At 36.9% G+C, this 17645-nt stretch overlaps 3 protein-coding genes and 1 pseudogene across 3 annotated transcripts; 1 reads left to right on the forward strand and 3 right to left on the reverse strand.

Annotated features, from left to right (window-relative positions):
* Positions 1–248: 248 nt before the first annotated feature.
* Positions 249–2328, reverse strand: LOC140784795 (cyclin-D5-1-like). Its single transcript, XM_073132349.1, has 5 exons — positions 1779–2328; positions 1603–1689; positions 1227–1518; positions 1015–1148; positions 249–930 (listed from the first exon to the last, which is right to left on the reverse strand). Exons 1-5 carry the CDS (start codon positions 2049–2051, stop codon positions 766–768), a joined length of 951 nt encoding a protein of 316 aa, XP_072988450.1. The 5' UTR covers positions 2052–2328; the 3' UTR covers positions 249–765.
* A 10800-nt stretch (positions 2329–13128) lies between these two features.
* On the reverse strand, positions 13129–13686 carry LOC140784923 (uncharacterized; annotated as a pseudogene).
* Positions 13687–14355: 669 nt separating this feature from the next.
* LOC140784612 (uncharacterized) lies at positions 14356–15171 on the forward strand. Its single transcript, XM_073132102.1, has one exon. The coding sequence runs from the start codon at positions 14475–14477 to the stop codon at positions 14901–14903; it is 429 nt and encodes a 142-aa protein (XP_072988203.1). The 5' UTR covers positions 14356–14474; the 3' UTR covers positions 14904–15171.
* Positions 15172–16666: 1495 nt separating this feature from the next.
* LOC140784747 (uncharacterized) lies at positions 16667–17621 on the reverse strand. The gene has a single exon (XM_073132280.1). It carries the CDS (start codon positions 17282–17284, stop codon positions 16856–16858), a length of 429 nt encoding a protein of 142 aa, XP_072988381.1. The 5' UTR covers positions 17285–17621; the 3' UTR covers positions 16667–16855.
* Positions 17622–17645: the final 24 nt, after the last annotated feature.

A 17645-nucleotide genomic window follows, 5' to 3' on the forward strand; every position in this document is an offset into this window, starting at 1 on the left:
ACAAATTTGGGTTAGTGGGCAATTAGCCAATTAGTGCAAAAGAGAAAAAAAAAACCCACTCCTTGTTCTTTATAAATAGTTCCTAATTCCCATGTGTCTTGGATTTTGATTTGTTCACATACGAGTTTGAGGTGAATATGACACGGAAATGAGTAGAAACAAGTACTGGGTTGACATGCACAGAAAGTTTGATTCTGATGGTACAAAGTAGGCCAAGATTTGACGACACCTTGAAAAGTAGACACAAATGCAATCCAATTCCATTTCCAAAAATCGAATGAATCCAGAGACATCAATCAACCTCTACAGAACACCAACCAATACAAGCAACACAAGTACACTGCATCACACCACTACAACACTACTCACTGCTTTATTGCAATCTTTTTCAATGCCTCAGAGAGGAAGCTCCACCAAAATGGACTCCAATTAAAGCCACATCAAAGAAACTCATGCAGAACCAGTACAAAGAAATGGCAATTAACTAGCTTCCAACACTGTTTGCAAACGGTCCTTGGAGGCATCTTTGGCTCACCTCCCCCTAAGCTTTTGTTTTGCAGTCAGCCTTTTTCACTATTGAGTAAAAGTTCCACTCTTTAACCTTTCCACTTTTCACTTCTTTTTACACTATCTACCACAAAGCACCCAACACAATAAGACCCAAATCAGCAATTTGGCAGGAAAGAAAAATCAAACCAAGCTCCATAGACATTAACAAAAAAAAAAAAAAACAAAAACAAAAAACATGTCAAGAGTGAGTGCTTCTCAATGGAAATTTGGCAACTGTAATCTCCTCCTCTTATTGCCATTAGCAGTGAATGAGGTGGAATCCATAACCTCAATGGCATCATTAACACTTGGGCAATCTGCTGATAAGTCTGAAGAAGCTAATCTCTGATTCATTGCATTATAGCAGGCATACACATGCTCCTGAAAAGAAGAACACCAACAATAAAAACTTAATATCTTAGTAATTCCACAGTCAAAAAGATAACTTTGATAAAACTATTTCACCTTCTCCAGGGACCCACATAGTGAAAGAGTGCTAATCTTTGATTCTACTAATTCTTCTGTTAATCCTTCATTATATGCAGCTAATACAGCAGCTAATGCTACAGTAGATGGTCGTTGATCCATTACATTGATCGCTGCAATCAATAGAAATAGTTTCTATCATCAATAACATAAAAAAGTCTTAACATTCTTAATTAATGCTTATGACCAACCTTCACTAGTTGCAAAAATGTTTCTGAGAGATTTGTGCATCAGATCCTTTGATCCATCCTTGCACTTAAACTTAGACGTGAAGTAGTTTAGATACTCGAATGGCGTAATCGAGCTCATGCGCCATTCCAAAGTAGTCAGAACAAGAAGCTCCATTCTTTGTATTGCGTTGCAACTAAACTCATACTCCTCTACTTGGAACTCCGATAGCGACGGCGGTCTGCACTCTTCCATCTTCGCCGCCAACGATAAGCAAGCGATCGACAACAACCGAAATGCCCATAATTTCTCCTTCTGATCAATAACAAATAAAGTCGTTAGACAAAGAATAAGAGCACATAGAAGTTAGAACTTGGAAGAAGAACAACTTCTATTTACATCAATGCTTCGCCGCAGACAGAAGCGATCGAAGTAGGTGACGGCTAGATAAGCAGTTCGGCAACTGAACCGGAAGTAGATTTTGTTCTGGTGATCAATCACAAAGCAAAAGTCAATACTTTGAGGAGAACTATTGGCACTGGGGAATAAAAAGGAGGCAAAATTATATGACTCACTTTGAGAATCCATTGAATGGCATCAGAACGAGAACATTTAAACCAGTCTTCTGATGTTATAGAAGAGTTATCGCAATAAGTAGAAGAAGAGCAACTGCTCTCTCTGGAGACCAACTTCTCTATGTATTCCTCTTCAATTTCCAAAAAGTTTGCATCTTTATGTATTAGAAAAAGTTCACGATCTCCATTATAGCCATCTTTGGCATCCAAATCGGCGCAATCTTCGTGGCAGACGAGACTGGAGATGGAAATAGAGGAATCGGAGTCTTCCATTAGCCCTTGTTGGCGATGGTGTTGTTGTGATGTTGTTGGCGTTTTACTTGGTCTACTTGTGAGATGTAGAAGAAGAGGAGGAGACCTCCATGATACGTGGGAGGAAATCTTTGCCGGTGGCGGATGTTTTTGTGGCGCGCTTGGCTGCGGAGGCCAAATATAGCGGAGAAGGGGCGAGTTTTCTGGCGGAGTTTGGCGTCTGCGGTTACAGAGAGAGAGAGAGGGCAGAGACAAGGCCAGAAGGGTCTTAACTCTTAAAGGTGCTCTCTAATAAATTAAATGTTACAGTTTAATATTTTTTCTCTTTTTCACTCTTTGGCAAATACTAAACTCAAAGCCCCAGAAGTACACTCTGATGACGAGTAAGATTTTTTACGCCAACCACAGATGCATTACAACGCCAACCTGTTGCACAGTAACTAGATATCTATACCTCCAACTAAAAAAATTATAGAATCAACTCTAATTGGTTAGCTCAGATGATGACTTGATAATATGATTAGTTTTAATTCGACAGTGTGACAAGTTAAAATAATATCTTAACGGCATTTAGTTTGAAGAAATATACTATTCAAATTTTTTTATATATTGGCCAACAATTGATGAGAATCTTTGTATTTAAAGAGAGTTTTTTGTCCGTCTAAAAAATGGTTGAATTTTTTTTAGAAAAAATAAAGATGCATTACAACTTGCGGACTGCAAGAATACTGATGGTTTCAATGAGTCTAAAATGTATTATTAAGATACCGTAGAATTTTAGCGAGCTTGATCAAAATTGGCTAGTACTGACGTGCTCGTACTGAGACATTAATGCGCATCCGAATAATGTGCTCGGACTAATATGCATGAGTTCTTGGCTCATACCAAATTCTAACTTTTTCTACTTATTGGCTCGAAAATAAGACTTAAACTTAGTTCAAACTTGAGTCTGAACTCGAGCTGAATAAATTGTATTCATTGTTTCAACATTCACCGTTTAGTCTTAGCTTTCTTCCTCTCGGGTTGTGGACCTCAAAATGCTATCAATACTCGGATTTGTTTACTTGTCTCTCGGAACATATCAAAAGTCTTAGTCACGAACAATATTTCGAAGAAAGATACGAGTTAACTAAAACGTTATTCTTCATCTTATCTGTTTACTCGTAGTAGCGCGCCCAACCAAAATCCTAACACTATTTAGTGGGTTTATATCCAGCACATTGGATTCCAGCATCCACATGCAATTTACTTCTTCTTGACGGCACTAGACCCACATATCCACAACCATATTAATTAGGTACTTTATCATCAGATATGACTCCATTTGATACTGTGCAATGATATGCATAGTAACAAAAGTCTAAGACCTCTCATCTCATCCCCAGGAGCAAGTAGTGGAAGTCACCATCTTAACTTGAAGCCATTTCAATGGTGGGGGCTTTGGAAAACCAAGCAGGAGCAAGAGAGAGAGAGAGAGAGAGAGAGAGAGAGAGAGAGAGCCCACCACAGCTATGACCATGGGTTGGAAGGGGGGGTGGACTGTGAACAGAGGTCTACTTGATTTGGGGAGCATGCTCTCTAATACCCAGCACAACCACTCCCATACGTTTCAAATCCGATACAAAACAAAGGCATTGAAATAGTGACAAACTATATGAAGACATGCATGTGTTTTTTTTGGTTTTTTTATTAATGTGGAGTTGGGTCTGATCTTACAAGAGCCAATAATGATGGGCTCCATCCCTGGCTGCTTTTCATGGTGTTCTGCCAAGGGAAATAAAGCTGAGGGGCCAAATAAATGCAAAGGTTGCTATCATATATGTCATATATACCAGGATCTCTGTTTAGCTATCAAACTTCTATAGTTTTGACAGACTCCCATATAAGAAGAGATTCAAACCCTAGAGAAATTCTCATTTGGTTTTTATTCATAGATTTGCATTAGAATTCTTCCACGGCATTGAAGATTTTAAGTGCAACAAAATGTATAAATACAATTAATAGCTGATATCGGCATCACTCTGTGATCAGGACCTCCAAGTTAGAGGGTAGTACCCACTTGAGGTTCTTTTCATGTAACCCTCTCACTCCTCCTCATTCTCTCTCATTAGTCATTATGAACTAAAGTGGGCCAAGATGTTTAGAGATATTAAGTTTACTTGTGACAAGAGATTATACCAGAAACTAATTGTTACACCAGAAGAAAAATAAAAGTCAGACCTGACGAACGTCATAGCTTCGAAAGGAGGGAAAGGGACACAAACCCAACCGAGCCCTTCGCCCAAGTTTGCAAATATTTCCACAAGAAACAGTCTTGTAAAAGAAAGCAAGACAATCTTATGTCCTTCGCCTAACCGTGTGGAAAATGTCATACCAAAAGCCCACAATCCCATTGAGTCTTCTCAGCACATTAGTAAGGTGGAAACTAGTTTTTAGTAATGTCAAAGTGGCCCTTCTTGTCGAATAGAAGCGAGAGAGTAGGCTTAGAGGCGATCGTTTGGTGGGACGGGTCGGGTTTAGACAGGACTAATATTTCAATTCGTTATCATCCATTATCATTAGCCCCTGATTTTTATTTTCATTTTAATTTTTTTTTTAAAAAGATTCTGTAGACTGGGGATTCATTCGATATCAAACAGAAGGATCATATTAGCAGGTGAAACAGTCCATTTGGGCGAAACATATCAGACCAGAATTTTGAGTTCCAGTAAAATTTGAAACGAAATATCGTAGTTATGACGGCGTGCCCTATCTATTTGAAGTGAAAGAATTCGACAGGTGCATATACCCATGTGTGGCTTAGATGAACTCGTCCGTTCGAAGCCTTGCTTCACTACTCTCCTACTCCAACTCTCAGAATTCTCCACTAAATCTTGGCTTCGATTCCAGCTTTTTTGAAACATTGCTTATCCCATGCTTTGAGCACAAGTTCTGGCGACTGGGAGCTTTCTTCACTACATCAAGATCACCAACCCAAGCTTCAATTCCTATCATTGCCTCCTCTACGACTTCATCTCTTCCAGCAACTTCTGCTCTGGTGACCTCTCCAAAGTCTCCCTTCTACTTCACCACCCTCTAGAACCCAGTGCATCACTATGGAACCGACTCATACGTTTCTCGGACGAATGCAATCCAAGCCTAGAGTTTTTATGCTTTCTACTGCGCCATGCTTCTCCAAGGAATTTACCCGGGCAAAGAAACATTTCATTTGGTTCTCTATTTTGGCATCGCGCTCTTCGTGAATCTTTCGGTATCCCTAGGATGGAGCTAGACATGATCATTATGTCTGACCTACTTAAACTTGATTCGAACTTGCCCAATTTTAATTGGACTAAGCCAGGCGGGACCCGAGCTTTTGCCCTCCCTGCCCCGCTTGAAAGCTCGATCCACTATTCTTATCTATTGTCCGACTCATAATGCATCTATATTCCTATAAATTTTTTGATCCCATATTAAATATTTAGTAAATTATATATCAATATATAAATATGTTTTCACGAAAGATAACTAAAATATCTTCATATAAGCTCATTAAACTCAGCCCAATAAGATATAATATAATTTATATTTAACATATTATGTTAGACCTATTATATCTAACCTAAGCCCAACATCTAATGGGCTAGTGGGTAGTAATGACTAGAATATTCTAGCTCGGTCCTAACCCGGCTCGACCTGAGTAATTGGATGAGTCGGGCCGTGAACAAATATTTAAGCCTAGTTGGCTCAAAAAACCTAGCCCAAACTTGGCCCGGCCCGGTTGATGATCACGTCTAGATATGACCATCATTGCCGACTAATAGAGTAGGGCTTTGCTTCTGATATGCTTTTGTTATTGGTTTATTGAACTTTTTACTCAAAATATGACTACTTGAGTGATGCTGAGCAGTTGTTCGATGAAATGTATAAGGGGGATGTGATTGCCCACATGGGTCAAGCTGTAGGTTGAAATTTTGAGCTAGGCTAGGTCAACAAAGGTTTGGCTCATATCGCCTTTTATTGGCTGGGTTCAACCAAGCAAGGGTGCAAACCAGGCTTAAGCCATGCTTTAGCCAATTCATTTTGGGCGGGTTTGGGCTGAGCTTGATCAGGTTCGGTCAATTAATCACCTCTGAGGATAGTATAGAAGATAGCCAAGCTTTTATATCAACTCAAGAGTTCTAAAACTTAACTATCAAGTATTTCCATTGTTAAAAGCTGGGAAATATATATTTTAGGGTTAATTACACTTTACCCTCGTGTAGCTTTGCCCAATTCTATAAATTTTTGTACTTACAATAAAACACTTAACCTCAGTCTTGACTGAAGTCCAATTATTATATTATTTATCATATTTGATCAAACATAGGTCACATTTGAAAATTCACATTAAGGACAAAGTTATAAAAGATTTGATTAGTTTTGTAATATATTTAAAATAATATCAATCAAATTTTAGATGATAAAAATATCACAAAAAAAAAATATTTAATATATTCGTCATATATTTATCATTTTAAACCCAATTGGTATTATATTAGATGCATTAGAAAGATAACTAAATCATCTACAAGTTTGTCTCTAATAAAGATCTACAAATTCAACTTCTAATTTAGTCGGATATAATAAAAAATATAGGGATCGTACATTATTCAAGACATATGGGTGGGTTAAGTGATTAAAATTTAAAATGTCTTTCTATTTGTCACCCTTGTAGCATTTATGCAATTATTATATGCAACTACTTAAAAATCTCAATATAGAAAAACTAAGATGCCATTTTAAGTTAAGAAAACAAATATTAGATACTAAATGCCGCGCATAGAATAAATTTTAAAAATCAATTCTAATTTTAATCTAACTGTAACGATTATAAATTTATAGGGTTAAATATAATGTATCCCCATATAGTTATGCATAAAATCACTTTACTCCTATGTATTTTAGAAAGTCTCCAACCAGTGTCTATGCTTATGACTAAAGTAAGACAATTAGTTTTTCTAATAGTTTTGCTGTATTATATCAAAATCTGTATGTCTTCTCTAATCAATACGATAGAGTCATTTTGATCATTTTGACATTATTTAGTTAAGTTTAATGAAAAAAATTAACGATTTTACTTTAGTCATAAGTATAGAAATTAGTTTGAGACTTTTTTAAAATACATAGGGGTAAAATAATTTTGGGCATAGATACATATATTAAAATGTATTTAAGTCAAATTTATATCTTTTGCCTTGAAAAGATTTAAGTGGAGTAATTACTAGGAGGAGGAGTTCATTTCGTTGGGAGACGAAGTGGCCCGCCTTTTACCGGGCAAAGTGGAAACAAGCAAGCCCAATGTTTAGTTATGGATTGGTAGACATGATCAAATGGCCCAGCCCGCCCATGCTCAGCCCGACCCGGCCCGGTTTGGACCGAGCTAAGCCCAGCCCGGACCTGGTTTAGGCCCGGCCCGAGCTCGAACTACCCATGGGCGGCACGGGCCAGCTCTTTGCCCACCCGACCCGGCCCGAAAGCCTGCCCGTTTGGCCCGCAACTAAGCTCGCCCGTCTGTTACAGTACTTTGCCCTTCTGCTACAGTAATTTACCGCTTCTACAGTAAAAATATTTTGGCATTATACCGTTTTGCATTATTTTAAGCACACATTTAAAAAAATTTAATTTTTTTTAATTTTTTTAAAATGGAGGAATATAAATATATATTTTAAAATAAGCTAATAGTTAAAAAAAATCTAAAAATAGCTAAAATATGGGTTGGGCCGAGTGATTGGTGGGTCGAGCCGGCCTGGCTCGACTGGTTAGCCCGATCTCTCACGGGCCAACGGGCAGTAACGGGCTAGACTATTCTAGCCCGGCCTGAACCCGGTCCGGCCCGAGTGATTGGTGGGTCGGGCCATGGACAAATACTTAATCCTGGTTGGCCCGAAAAGCCTGGCCCGAACTCGGCCCGGCCCGCCCGATGATCACTCCGAGTCCAAGCAACACGAGCCAAGAGCGAGCCGCACATGGCCCACTCTTTTCGATCCGGTGTGTGCCCGTCGTTCCCTTTCGCCTCGTGAGTGCATCTCTCTCTCTCTCTCTCTCTCTCTCTCTCTCTCCTTTCCCTTGCTTTTGAATAGCCTTGCTTTTGAATAGCCTTGCTTTCAAGCAAGCTTTTGCATGCATTCCAATGGCAGAGAGCAGAATCTTCTTTACGAGAGAAGGAGATGATCGAAACTGTTATGATTTGATTTTTTATTTTTCTTTGAAACTATTATGATCCAAACTTTTATGGCTAGAGCCCATAGGCCTAGGCCCACACACGTAGCAGAGCGGTCAGGTTTGAACTCTCTTAGGTAGGCGTTAGAGTTGATATTTGAATTCACTGGGCTTTAGGATGGTCCAACCCAAAGCATATATATATATAGGGGTGAAAACGGGTCGGATTAAGTCCGACCCAACCCACTATCCGATTCGGATCGGATCGGATACGGATAGGAAAATCCTATCCGATCCGGATTCGAATACGGATACGGATAGCTATTTCAAAAAATATCCGGATCCGGATACGGATAGCCTTTTAGAACAAAATTCGGATCCGGATACAGATATGGGTTTAGTTGATTTTGTCGGATACGGATTTGGATAACGGATATCCGTTTACCCGCTTAATAAATACCCAACTAAAGTTACTAAACCATACCTCTATCTCTCATCTACTCACCATCTCCCCCAAATCTCCATCGCCCTCACGGCCTCACCGGCTCACCCGTTTTCACCGCCTCCCTCCTCCAGCCCTCCCTCGTCGACCTCGGCTCTCCTCCACCGGCCTCACTCCACGGGTCCTCGATCCATCGCCATCACCGCCCTTACCGCCCGCCGCCTCCATCTAAAATCAGCCCACCACCCTCACCGCCATCACCGCCTCCATCTACTCACCATCTCCCCCAAATCTCCATCGCCCTCACAGCCTCACTGCTAGCTACGATGCCACCTCTATCTAAGGACTAAAATCCACATCGCCCTCACCCATTTTCACCGCCTCCCTCCTCCGGCCCTCCCTCGTCGAACTCGGCTCTCCTCCACCGGCCCTCCCTTGTCGACCTCAGCTCTCCTCCACCGGCCTCCCTCTACGGGTCCTCCTCCACCGCCACCGACCCTCCCTCCACGGGTCCTCCCTCCTCCACCGCCTCCGGCCCTCCCTCCACTCCACTGGTCAGGTACTATATATCATTCATAGCCATTTTTTACATTAACTAATTATAATAAAGTTAATGTTAAGTGTATTTGTGAGGCATTTTAAGCAAAATGTATATTATCTTTTTATCTAAAAACTATCTGTCAGTGACATCCACTATTAGTCTATTACTAGTTTTATCAAGCTGAAGCTGAGAGAGAGTCTACCTATGATTGAGATTGAAATTGAGTAGGAAATAAGAGAATGTTTCTCAATTCTATGAATATCCCATTGTAGATCTGGAATTATAGAAGCATCACTATAGATTTGGCCTATATATATCTCAAAAAAACTCTATTATATTACAATTGCAAAAGTCCCCCAAATGAAATAAGAAACTTTCAGTGCTTCCATTGCTCCAACACTTGCAACTATCAACAGAGAAGCCTTGCCATCAGAACCCATCTCTTTTCTTGCTCCTCTAATGGTGAAGTAGATTTCTGTGGCTTTTTTGAGTTAATTTGATGAGAAGAACTCAGAAGCTAAGCATGTATATATAGAGAAAGAGAGAGAGAGGTTTGGAGAAGAGGTGTTGTTAGTTTATTTTGGAAATAAATAAATTGCCTCTGTTTTGTTAGTTTATTTTGGAAGTCCTTGTCTATTTTATATTGTTCCTTGTTGTCACCTTATTACAGATAGAAGCCACGTTTTCATGACTCTTTGACTAAATTGTCTTTGTTTGCATATTTTCCAGCTAGCTTTTTTTCTCTTATCTCCTATCTGATATTTTTGCAATTTGGAAGAATAATTAGTTTTCAAAAATTATTAGACTGGTAAGAATATTTTTGTATTTAATGTATTCTATCTTGTATGCTTTGACCTTTAATGTTTTAGCTGTAATTAGTTTTAATATCCATGTTTAGGAGTCAATGGCATCTACAAGTGCATCAGTTCAAGGTGACACCTCAAGAAGTGTTTTTAATGATGATAGAACAAAGAAGAAGAAGTTGACATCAGATGTCTGAAATAATTTTGAGAAAATTAAAGAGACAGAAGTAATTGATAGAAAAATAATTCGCAAGTACAAGGCAATATGTAAATATTGTTGAAAACAATTTAGTGGGGAAAATTCTATGGGAACATCACACTTGAGGAATCACTATAAGAACAATCATAATAGAGATAGAGGGCAAATGGTACTCAATCTCACAAAAGTTGGAGAAGATGGAATGTTAGAATCATACAAATATAATGAAAAAACAAGTCAAAGAAAACTTATCATGGCAATAGTAATGCATGAATATCCTTTCTCTGTTGTAGAACATAAGTATTTTATTGATTTTATAAAATCTCTACGGCCTGCTTTTCCAACAAAGTCACGGATTACTATCAAAAAAGAGATCTTGGAACTATATGTTGAGCAAAAAAAGATTTTATATGATATGTTTGCTTCACTTTCATGCCGTATGAGTGCTACCATAGATCTTTGGACTTCTAGACAAAATAAAGGATATTTGTGTGTTACAATACATTTCATTGATGATGAATGGAGTATTCAGAAAAGAATCATAAATTTTATGCATTTAGAAGGAAGACATACAGGGTTGAATCTCTGTCAAGCATTTCTAAAGAATATGATTGATTGAAATATTGACATGAAGCTCTTTTCATTAACTTTAGATAATGATTGGACTAATGATATTTGTGTTAGAGATGTGGTTACTCGGCTGAATGGACAACAAGCTCTTGTTTGTGATGGCATATTTTTTCATGTTAGATGTGCCACACATATTATTAATTTAGTTGTGCAAAATGGTTTGAAGAAAATAAAAGATGTAGTGGAGAATATTCGTCATATAATTATAATTCTAAAAAATTCACCTTTGCAATGGGAGGAGTTTCTCAAAAAAGTAAGAGAATGCAATTTAGATACCAATAAGTCTCTTTCATTGATGTATCTATAAGATGGAATTCTACATATTTGATGCTTAAATATGCTATATATTATAGCAATGCATTTAAGCGACTTTATTATGCTGATCCAATTAAATTTGCTGCATGTCCAACAAATGAGCAATAGGAGAAAGCATCAATGTTATGCAAATATTTGAAAACATTCCATACGATTACTGAATTGCTTTCAGGAACTTCATATCCGACAGCTAACTTGTTTTTCAAAGAATTTTGTGCTATTCAGTTGCAAATTAAAGAATGGTGCAAAAGTTTTGATGAACTTGTTCTTTCCATGGCAACATCAATGCAAGACAAATTTGATAAATATTGGAAGCAATGCAATCTTATACTAGCAGTGGCTTCATTTTTGGATCCTCGGTACAAGATGAAACTTATGGTGTATTACTTTCCTAAAATTTATCCTCTTGGTGGTGTTAAGGAATTTGAGGAAGTTCGTGAAGTCATAAGGAATTTGTATAATGAATATGCGTCCAAATTTTCTTCTCCGCCTGATTCGGATGTGAATATAAATAATAGCCAAATGTTGAATAGTGGTAGAGTTGATCTTGATGTTGATGAAGATTTAGAGCAATTTTTAAGTGAGGAATGTCAACAACAATCTATTAAGACAGATTTGAATCAATATATTGAGGATGCCTCACCTTTATGGCAACGTAATGACAGTAAATTTGATTTATTATTTTGGTGGAAGACAGAAGGTAGTGGAAAGTATCATATATTATCACGAGTTGCCCGTGATGTATTAGCAATTTCAGTCGCCATAGTTGCATCTGAATCTGCATTTAGTATAGGTGGCCGAGTAGTTGATGCTTATCGTAGCAAGTTAGATCCCGAATCAGTGGAAGTTTTAGTATGCACTCAAGATTGGATAAGATCTACAAGAAAAGATAATGATTATAATATTCGATAGTATTTTATAAAATAGTATTGTTTACTAATGTTCATATACTTTTTTCTTTTTAGGACAAATAGCATCAATTATTCAGGATGTTGAACAATCTGAAGATGTTGATTTAAATGGGGGAGTAATCATATTGTAAGTATTTTTAACTTTATATTTTAAGTTGATTAATCTAGTTTTTTTATATTACTTTTAAGTTGGTTAATTTAGTTTCATTTATTTTGTAGATGCACTTGAAGAGGACGATTGTTTGAATGGCCGGATGTTTAGATGTTTTGTTTCTCTAACTTTGGGATGTTAATACTTTTTAAACTTGGTTAATTTTATTTGTTGAAGTTTATGTAAACTTGTGTCAACTCTAAACTTTATTTTTATGGATATTTTAATTGCTTTTGTGGTTGATAATGTGAACTTGTGTTAGGATAATTTATTTACTTTTATGGTTGACAATGTGAACTTGTACCATGATATTATATTTGCTTTTATGGTTGACAATGTGAACTTGTGTAACGATGTTATATTTGCTTTTATGGTTGATAATATGAACTTGTGCAAAAATATTTTATTTGCTTTTATGGTTGACAAAGTTAGAATCTTATTATTGTTGTTGTTGTAATTTTTGGATTAAGGTTTAGATCATTAGTTTATGCACATTATGTTTGTTTAAAATCTATAATTTTTTTTTATTTTTTCTTTTTGCACCGTTACTATCTTTTTGCCAATGAATCAGTTCTCAAATATTGTAAGTTTTGTTCAGATTATATTTGAATAATTTTAGACTTGATTGATATTCGTAGTAAGTTCATATTAATTGTTTAAAATTTGATACGTATCTGTTTAAGATCCGAAAATTTATTCGATCAGTATCCGAAAACTATTCGATCCGTATCCGAAAACTATCCGATCCGTATCCATTTTCTTAGGATATAATTTTAATTTTTGCTATCCGTCAAATATCCTTATCCGAATCCGTATCTGGATAAAAAATATAGATTCGGATATGGGTTGAGCAGTATCCGATCCGTTTTCATCCCTATATATATATTTATATATATATAACAAAGTACATAACCAACATCAACGCATAACATTCAAGTTTAAAACTACCACTTACTCTTCGAGCTCGAAAGCAGACAGGTTGAAGCTATCAGAAAGCCCAGCGCCAGTCTTAAAGGTGATCTCCCCTAAGGTGGAGTTTTCAATGAATACCTCTACCACTGTGAGCCACAAACATCATTTCTCTAGTCTTCACCCCAGTGATCTTCTCTAGCTTTCCCTTCTCGACAAAGGCAGTTACTTCGGAGGCGTACGGCACCACCTGTTTGTTTTTTTTGAATGTGTGATCCTTCTTCTTCTTTTGGACAAACCATATGAATCCGGTCGTACGATTGTAGCCAAACTCTTCGATGTCCTCAAGAGGGAGGAGGCCTTTGGTAAGGCTGAGCACTTCGAGCATTTTGATGGATTTGTTCTCGCAGAGGATGTCTCCTTGGAAGATCTCGGCACCCTCACGGTGGTTGACAATAGCTTGGGATGCCATTGATATCTATCTAAGAAGAAGAGATTGAAGTTATTGTTAAGTAAAAAAGAATGACTTGAAACTTGAAAGATCGATTGGGAGGTAGGAGGTGTTAACAAAATAACAAAACTTAGAACAGGCCTAAAGGTTCTGATGATGAAAGATTAGTAGTTATAGAGGGACTATATAAAGAGGGTGTTAGAGATTATTAAATATTTTAAAGGAGTAGAATGTGATGACAAATTACACTAGGAGATATGTTGTTCTTCTGTGAGAACTTGGTAAGTCATTATCTGCTGCGATATGTCCAAGTAAGATGGGTTTGAAACTTGGCTTATAATTAAAGAAGTCTTGTAAAAGCCAGTGACGGTGTATATATTAAAGAGGTCTTAGAAGAAGACTACATATATAACAACTGATGAGAAGAACTGGATGGACCTTGGAATCATTTGCATGGAAAGTTAGTTATAGCCGGAGAGTTTGACCGAGACCACTAAACTTCTTGCATCGAAGTATTGGTTACGGATATTGAACATGACTTTGTTGATATCTCTGACCAAATCAGCTAGCAATCCAACACTAGCATTCGTTTGTGGACCCAAGACCAACTTCTCCATGAACTAGCAATTGATGAAACATTACAAATTATGGAGCACAAAACTTTGACCTGATGATAAAAAAAAAAAACTAACTCCTTTTTTATTTGTTGGACTAGCTCAAGCAATTATATGCCTGGTCTCTACGATTGCACACAAAGTCATCTACCTTTTGCACCATCCATCTATAAATACTCTCCTTCCTCCCAAGTGTTTCACATAGCTTACCACTAACTAACAGTTATCTCACCTGCATTTCTCTTAGTTCTACCACTTCCTCTCCTAATCTGTTTCTACAAAACATTTGAAAGAATTAATGGCATCCCAAACTATTGCAAACTACCGTGAGGGTGCTGAGATCTTCAAAGGAGACACGCTTTGCAAGAAAAACTCCATCGAATTGCTTGGAGAGGTCGGACTTCCTAAGGGTTTACTCCCTCTCGAGGATATCGAGGAGTTCGGCTACAACCGTGAGGCCGGGTTCATATGGCTCATCCAAAAGAAGAAGAAGGATCACACATTTAAAAAGATCAAGCAGGTTGTGTCGTATGCCCCTGAAGTCACGGCATTCATCGAGAAGGGAAAACTGAAGAAGATCACCGGGGTGAAGACCAGGGAGATGATGCTGTGGCTCACCGTCGTGGAAGTTTACATTGAGGACCCTTCTTTGGGGAAGATCACTTTCAAAACAGGAACTGGGCTCTCGGATAGCTTCGTAATCTCTGCTTTCCAGTTGGACGAGTAGTTATCGTAATCTCTGCTTTCGAGTTGGACGAGTAGTTAGACTTCACTGGAGAATTGAAAGATGAGATCAGGAAGTGTGTCAGGATTACCTTGTTTTTTATTTGAACAAATAAACCTGTGTTATTCAAGCTAGGGTCTAGTTTTTAAGTTTAGAAAGATTAAAAATTGTTATTGTAATAATCTCTTGTAGTGTTTTTTATTTAATATATGTGATGTCCGGCCTTCAGGAAGTATGCTTAGACTTGCATTACTTCATGGTTTCCGTAAAATTTATCCTTTGACTAACTATTAGCTGCAAAATGGTGTGCCAACTTATTAAGGAATAGGCAATTGACCGAAAGCTATTTGTTGTGTCCTTTACCTTTTGTTTTTAAGGATTTTTACGTAATTGCCATTAAAAAAGTTTCAAATTGTCATAAATATTACTATATTATTCAAAATATGATAACTAATGACCAGCGAAATAATTGAGTTCTTTCAAAAATAACATTCTATTAGTTAAATTTAATTATTCATGATTAAAACCAGATTTAGATTTTGAAAATAACTATCTTGGCGTTGTATAAATTGTTTTAAATGATCCAAAAGCTCTCCAATATACCCAATATCATAGAATAAGAAAAAATAGCTTCCTATATACAAGCCAAAGTTAATAAATATTTAAACTTTAAGAAAAAAATGGTATTTTAGTGATTTGCATATGTTTGTAATTTTAAAATAGTCTAAAGATTTTAATGGTAATTATAATATTGCAAATATACAGTTATGAAAGTGTTTAGCCATAGTTATTTGAAAAATCTTTCATTTTAAGAAAGTCAAATGACTCAATAAGAATTATTAAATGATACCAAATAAAATTAATCGAAAGTACCGGTCATATCAATCGGAAGTACCGGTCACTCTTCTAAATTGTAAGGGTAAATTAGTCATATTTTATTTCTCTCTTAGCTATCCATTTTTTTATAAAAAATAAAAATAATAATAAATTGGTATAAGTTGATACTCCTATTATTAAGGAAATAGTTATAAATAAGTAATAAAAAATATTTAAATTCTAATTTTTTTATCGATTAATCTAGTCACATATGTGAAATATCTTATATACTCTTTAATTATTAAAGGATGAAAATTATTTTCAATAACTAATTGATTAGTATGGAATCATTGCTAAGAAAGAAATTGGTTTGCTAATAGCGTTGTAGCTTGTAGGGCCGCTCACGGTCGGGATAGGTTGAGTTCGGGTGAATTTATTAGGCTAACATCAGGTCTAGTCCTAGCCCACACCAAAGACACGGCCCTTACGGTCGACTTGTGTTTGGGAAAAATTAAGTGTTAATTATGTTGACACCCTCTAAACTATACTCAATTTTTACGAAGACCCTCTAAATATTTATAGGTTATAAAGTCACCCATAAATTTTAGGGCAAAGTGAAATATGGGTAACGGCTACGACGGAAAACACATAATTACTAACTATATCTCTAATTAATATATCACAATATTATTAATCTTTAAATAAAAATAAATTTTAAATTTAAATAGTAAATAACTTATTTTCTTCCCTCTCCGTCTCCACTCATCTTCTACCTTCGTATGCATCAGGCAGGGCGACCACAGTGAGCTTGAAGTGTCATTGATGTTTTGAATTTTGTGTCTGATTTGATCTTGTCAAATATAAAAGATATAAAAAATAGCAATACTAAGCAAGACAAAAAGATTTACAAAGAAGACCTTCTTAACAAAGAAAAACCAACCTTAGGACAATAGAGAAAAATTTATTAGGCAAATATTAGAGTAACCCAGTACAAGAATTTCACTACAATAAATAATAGGAACAACACTTGTATAATTCAGTACAAGAATTTCAACACAATAAATCAATAGGAACACCACTTGTGCAAAGTTGTGGCCAATTTATAGATAAATGATGCCATTGCAATAACCACATGCAATTTACTTTTCAAGCTCAAAAGCGGACAAGTTGAAGCTATCAGAGAGCCCAGTGCCGGTCTTAAAGGTGATCTTCCCCAAGGTGGGGTTTTCAATAAATACTTCCACCACTGTGAGCCACAACATCATCTCCCTAGTCTTCACCCCAGTGATCTTCTTCAGCTTTCCCTTTTCGACAAAGGCAGTCACCTCGGGGGCGTACGACACCACCTGTTTAATTTTCTTGAATGTGTGATCTTTTTTCTTCTTTTGGACAAACCATATGAACCCAACTGTACGATTATAGCCAAACTCTTCGATGTCCTCAAGAGGGAGGAGACCCTTGGGAAGGCTGAGCTCTTCGAGCATTTCAATGGACTTATTCTTGCAGAGTATGTCTCCTCGGAAGACCTCGGCACCCTCACGGTGGTCAACAATAGCTTGGGATGCCATTGATCTCTACCTAAGAAGAAGAGAAGATAAATAAGAAAGAAAGGCTTGAAAGATCGATTGGAAACAGGGGTGTTGAGATATAATATAACTTAGACAAGCCTAAAGGTTGTGATGAGAGATTAGTGGTTATGGGAGGGACTATATAACGAGGGTGGTGAAGATTAATAAATATTTTAAATGAATAGCAATGTGATGACTTAGTATGTGTTTAGACTCATTAGCTCATTTAATTGGACCAAACTTAGTCAGCCCTGACAAATTAGACTAGGAGATATGGTGTTCTTCTGTGACTGTGAGTAACTTGGTAAGTCATTATCTGCTGCGATATATCCAAGCAAGACGCGTTTGAACTTAGCCCATA

This window comes from Typha latifolia, chromosome 3 (assembly GCF_019914945.1).
Source record: "Typha latifolia isolate L0001 chromosome 3, TyphaL0001v2, whole genome shotgun sequence".
In the NCBI taxonomy this organism is placed as follows: domain Eukaryota; kingdom Viridiplantae; phylum Streptophyta; class Magnoliopsida; order Poales; family Typhaceae; genus Typha; species Typha latifolia.